Source organism: Homalodisca vitripennis, chromosome 5 (assembly GCF_021130785.1).
Source record: "Homalodisca vitripennis isolate AUS2020 chromosome 5, UT_GWSS_2.1, whole genome shotgun sequence".
Taxonomy (NCBI): Eukaryota; Metazoa; Arthropoda; class Insecta; order Hemiptera; family Cicadellidae; genus Homalodisca; species Homalodisca vitripennis.
In genome coordinates, this window is record NC_060211.1 from 143,236,351 (window position 1) to 143,242,294 (window position 5,944).

Below are 5,944 nucleotides of genomic sequence, written 5' to 3' on the forward strand. Positions count from 1 at the left end.
TTCAAATATATATTTACATTTTATTGAAAATCCACTAGTTAGTACACAGATATCAGAACTAAACAGAAAAAGTGCAAATCACACACTTAAATGTCCTAATGGTTAGTTAATTGCTTAAAAAAGGCAATAGTTCATAAAGTAAAGTAAATCATATTTACAGCAACAATGATTTGTGTATTAAGTCATAAATTGTGAAAGACTATAACTAAATATAGACAGTATAAATATAACAAAACAATATAACTCAGACAGAATTAATATTGGTACAAATTGAAAAATACACCAATATTAAATACTCATTGTTGAATGATCAATTACTCGAGTAATATACAAACAAAACAACTTCAACTCAGATAATTCCTAAACTCAATTAAGGTATTTATAAAAGATTTAAAGACACAATCAATTGTGATTTAAAAGAACGATAATTATAGTGAAAGAAGTTTTACTAAATTGAAAATACATAATATTTTATATTTCTGAATACTCAAAAATTTTAATACAAAAACTAATTCATTGATGTCAAAGTTTCAACATTTAATAATTTGGTTATGTTTTCAACCTGAAATCTTGTCTGATCTTAGGCGTCTGTGCCGTAGACATTCTCATCACTGTAGGCAATGTACAAGAAGAAATCTTCTTCGTGGTGTTCCTAAACAACACAAGTATTGTTAAAACAAATAATTAAGTGCTTCTTTTTAGTTTAAACTAGTTACATAACCATCAGCTATTCATCTTAAATAAATTATTTTAACAGATAACATGAAATTTTGCACGTAAGTCCATGTCACCTTTTAGGTCTTTATTAAGCACTAAATAAACCTAGCAATCATAAAATGGTTTTATGGTTTTTGTAGATTACCCATAAAATATTGTAATCTATCCATATACTCGAAAAACTGTGAAACTATTTCTCCTTAACTATTAGGAGCTGACACTTGAAATTAGGAACTTCAGTAACTATAAGCCGTAAGTGTTCACTGTAAAACGGATTTGAAAGTTTCGAAATCTAACAGTGGACATTGGTTAAAACCATTGAAATATTATCACCCATGGATCATAGTTGCTTAAATAAAAATTATTTTCAAAATTTTGCATTACTGTGAATATTTGTCAAATATTACAAGACCAACTTGATCTAACTCATAAGAAGGATCTCAAAAATTGTTAAACAAAATGCTGTGAGTTTTTGCACAAAAAAGTAGGTAACTTAATAGGTGTTCCTTATTATGAAGATTACTCTAAGATTCCATAGCTCCAGTTCATCAGTGATTAACCCTTATTACAGTTCTAGAGTCTCATGTAGACTGTGAGGAACATCTAGATAGTGTCAAGTAGCGTGAGACATTGGCATTCAAGGTGTTTATACTGCAATAGTCAACTAACTATACCATGTGCAGTAAAATACTGCAATGAAAGTGCTATAAAAGCTTACACAGAATCCAGCATAAAATTGTCAATCCTCTCTAAAAAACGGAATTACTCTGTAACTTTAGGTTTTTGCCCCACTGATATTTAAATATATAAGGTAAAACTGACAAATACATCTATAACTATACTTTCTATTATTTTAAATACAAGGTTTTGAATGGGAATAAAACATATATTGACTTCCTTTTTTGATATGACACTGTTTTCTATGCATGACTTAAGACTACTTTATTCCATCTGGTTTGCTAAATAAAGATAAATACATTTAAGAACTACCCTTAAATCAACACAGGTAAGTTATGTATATACTCAACTAACCTGGTACAAGGAACCCATTGTGGCGCTGGTTGGGGGAATGACATTGTTCACAAAGAAGAAAAGAGCATCTTCTGGACGAAGATGGACACGTTTTCGGATCAAGAAGTAAAACTGACCGACAGTCAAGTCTGACGGCACCAAGTACTTCTTCTTGTCCAAGTCTCCGATTCTAGCTTTAGGAGCTTTCTCAACAATCACCTGGAAATGAACCAAATATATAGTGCCATAAAGACAAATAATAACTAAATGTTAACAGCACTAGACATATAGAAACATACAGTATACTGTATATGGTGGCAGAAGTTGACCTCCTGCCTGCTACTGGAAGATTGCCAGGCTAAGGAAATGTATTGAATAAAAAGTAAGTTTTAACACCGCTCCTTTTTCATGTTATTTTTTAAGTACAAGTTTATCCACTTCTATTCTTCTTGCCTAAAAACAGATGTGTACAAAAATAGACGGTACTTTCTGATTACAGAGAGGCCACTTGTTTAACGATTAAAAAAGTAGGTATATATGTAAAATTCAATTATGAACACAAAAACTATACCTTTATTAAGTATTTTACAAAATTATTTAAGTGAAGTGAGTTAAATGCCAAATGTGATAAAGTAGACAAAATTTTTTTCCTCTAATAAAACATTTAATATTTTTGAAATATGGAAAGGTTATTAATTTACGTAATTTGGTATTATCCAGAAGCCACTATTTTTGGACGAGTTTTCCTCATCGAAGGAATGTAGTAACATATAACAAAGTTTTCTTTGGTCCATAGTTTATTAACCCTTTAAGCGTCATGAAAAATTAGACCTCATCTTTGATAAAGTTACAATTTTTTAAAATTTCCAATGTGTAAAGTTAAATTTATTTTCGTTTCTGTATGTCAAAATAGAGTTATTTAACGGTAAATAAAATTTGTTTAGCCTTTTTTAGATTACCTAGGATAATTTTTAACTTTTGAGAATATCGTAGAATAGCAGTGTAGTTGTCACTAATATTTTTATAATTTATTCAGTAAGTATGGGAATGAAACACAGTTTTATAGATAACGTATACTATATTACAATCCAATAAAAATTAGAAAAATACAAAAGTAGACAAAGAGTGTTTATTTGGTGGCGGGCTGTCACAAATGACATTTCGCGCGTCTCCCGCAAGCCACTGTTATCGCGTGGACTTTGAACCTTCTTATCGCTCGGCAACCTGTAGGACAGCCTTGCAGGGCTTGAATTATGTTTCTTGCTTTGTGATAACATCCTTTTGACCGTAGTAAAATATTAAAAAGTTTGGGGTTGACCAAGTAATTGCTCAGAATTACCAAATCTTCAAATTCCGAATCGTCTGGATTCGCCATTCACACGAAAAATGGTAAAAAACACTAAATAAAATACTGGAAACTGCTGTATTTAATATGAATAATTTACTTTAAAAAGAATAAGACACGCCTTGAATTATTGCCTCCCTGTACATCATCTCGCATCTACAGAGAAGAAGCCGACATATGCAGGGGCAAAGCTCTGGAATGCCCTCCCAGAAGAACTGAAGAAGACAGAACGACAGCAGTTTGGACGGCAACTGAAGCACTGGCTCCGAGAACACCCTTACTACACCCTCAAGGAATACTTTGAAAGAACTGACGACTAACAGATTGCTTTTCTGTCTTGTTTTTGTCTTGTTTTCTTATTTATGTATTGACGCATGTACTATTCTCTAAGATTATGTAACAATAAAGAACAATTCATAATAAAGACACAACAGAAAATTAGCGATAACCGAAATACATATGCGTGTACCGGACGCTTCTCACTAACAACTGGCTAGATGCCTTGACGGGAGCTCCCGTCAATGACTTTGTGAAAGGCGCGGGGCCACGCCCGCTAGACAGTGTTTGGCCAATTAGAAGCAACTGCCACTCCCATTGTAACAGAATTCGAGGCAGGGCAACCCGTCTGTATGTCGCATGACTACTAGAACCATCTAGCAGCAAAATATTCAACTAACATAGCAGTAAGAAAATAAAGAATGCAAAAACGCGGATCCACGGCAATAACGTTTTGAGCTTGTAGTGGCCCTCCGCGGATCCGCGTCAATAACGCTGGAAAGGTTAATAGTGGCGTCCAAATAATACCAAAGTAGCAAATTTAATTATTATTTTGTAGCTTTTGTTTTAAAAAACCAGATACATGTTTACACTTTGGGTATTTTGGTATTATCCGGAGGCCCCAATTTTTGGAAGAGTTTCATATCAGGGACCTAAAAAAGAACAGGCTTTAATTGACTTACTGTAAAAATGAAATGTCATTATGACAATCAGTTCTTGTTTTTTTGCCTCCCAAAAGAAAGCGATGATGTCAAGAAGGAGGCTACTATGTTTCTATCTACTTCTTGTTATTACGTGATATACTTAGGTTTAGACTAGAGGTTATCATAAATGTTACTAGTAGTACCAAGGTTAAAGATAACCTGTACGAGCACTCATGTGAACTGAGCTTGACTTTAGGTTCTATCTCAAGTGACTATTTTCTTTTATCAGTAGAAGTGTGGGGTAGTGCCGAAGGTGCCACCAAAGCCCGCACTGATATCCTGGGGCATGTGGAAGAGTATACTTTCTTGACCTCAGATTACGTCACACATTGTCCAACTTTTCTGATGTCAGATAACATTGGTCGACCTGGCACATGATCCGAGGTCAGGAAAGTACTAATCGGAAATGCCTCTGGCCATCAGTGCGGACTTCGGGAGGCCCTGCACTTTTGGCAGAAAAACATTCTTCGGATAGTACCTAAATTCAATTTAAAAGTTAACAAGCGCTCAGATCACATGAGAGCCTATTAACTTTTTATATTTACAATATGTACTTATGAAAATCTACTTCTCTGTTCTAATAACAAATTGTAGATAGGGACAGTGTGCCCTCTTTCTCGCCATCAGTTCCTTTTAGGAGGTAGAAGTTTAGAATTGATTGTTATAGTAACATGTAATATTAACAGTAAATTAATTAAAGTGTTCTTTCTATAATGTGTTTCTTAGGTCCCTGATCTTCCAAAAATAGTGGACTCCAGATTATACCAAAGTACTAAACTTTTTTAATTTTTTAGGTAAATAACATTTATTTAAAAAAAAACAAATGTAGCACTAACAGGTGAATATAGTCAGCACTTACAAGAGTTAATACACTGTCTAAAGATATAAACATTAAACTCTTTATTGGGCCCTTTCTTAGTAATTACTGCTAATTATCAGTTAATGTTTGTAATTAGAGCCTAGGCTATTAATCCATTCTGAATATAGTCACCTTAAAATTATGACAAATTAAACTGGTTTAAAGGTCCCTAAACATATTGTTTGTTAATCAAAAGCCAAGAATGCAAACACCTGAGACCAATTAGTAAAATAAAACTTATTCCATAGTATATAATAAACTGACTAGTTTAAATGTATAACTAAAAATAGACCGTAGCCAAACAATTAAGAATGAGACAGGTCCATAATATTATTTTAATATTATATAGCCTTGAACCAGGCTCAGACTTGGAACAAATAAATTCTTGATTAAAGACATCAAATCATCAACAAGGTTTAGGCAAACATCGTTGATCTCAAAGTCAATTAGCATTTACATTTATTTAGTATTTCGGACACTGTTGAAATAAATGTAAAAGTAATGAAAAAGCAAAATGAATATATTGCACAATAGAAATTGACTCCAACAATGGCTGATACGTAGAAAAATGTATACAAAGACTTTTTGACATTTACTTACAGGTACTCTATCGGGATACTTCTTCCTGATTTTTTCACCTTCAGCTTTCCTTTTCTCAAAAGGATGTTCTTCTTTGTATTGAAATTTCATTTTAAATTAAATTCAAAGATGGATCTGTGCGAAAATAGAAGATACAACACCTTGCAAAACCCAGCAGCTGACTATTTCACTCACTTCCCACTCCACTGTTACTTTAATCCTGATGATTCATTCTCCAAACTAGCTTTGTCTTCTTATTCTTCTTCTTCGAAACAATTTACACAAAAAATGATTAACCAGAAACAGATGTAATAAACGGACAAAATAATAGTTCTACATAATGCAATTTCTTTGCGTTTGTGATTATGTAGGTAAAAAGTACTACATTCAGATTTAAACGGAAAATTCACTATACGTTTTAAATCTTTGTGATAGATTTACTTATCTTCTGAT

General features: G+C 32.8%; 1 protein-coding gene across 1 annotated transcript; it reads right to left on the reverse strand.

Moving 5' to 3' along the window:
- Positions 1 to 5,713, reverse strand: LOC124362957 (gamma-aminobutyric acid receptor-associated protein). The gene is made up of 3 exons (XM_046817862.1): positions 5,513 to 5,713; positions 1,750 to 1,947; positions 1 to 652 (listed from the first exon to the last, which is right to left on the reverse strand). The coding sequence occupies exons 1-3, from the start codon at positions 5,600 to 5,602 to the stop codon at positions 581 to 583; spliced, it is 360 nt and encodes a 119-aa protein (XP_046673818.1). The 5' UTR covers positions 5,603 to 5,713; the 3' UTR covers positions 1 to 580.
- Between the last annotated feature and the right edge of the window lie 231 nt (positions 5,714 to 5,944).

Coding starts and splice junctions, on each gene's coding strand:
- LOC124362957 (XM_046817862.1), bottom strand. CDS start 5,602: ATGAAATTTCAATACAAAGAAGAACATCCTTTTGAGAAAAGGAAAGCT. Junction 1,948..5,512: donor AGTATCCCGATAGAGTACCT/GTAAGTAAATGT, acceptor GTTCATTTCCAG/GTGATTGTTGAGAAAGCTCC. Junction 653..1,749: donor CAATGGGTTCCTTGTACCAG/GTTAGTTGAGTA, acceptor TGTGTTGTTTAG/GAACACCACGAAGAAGATTT.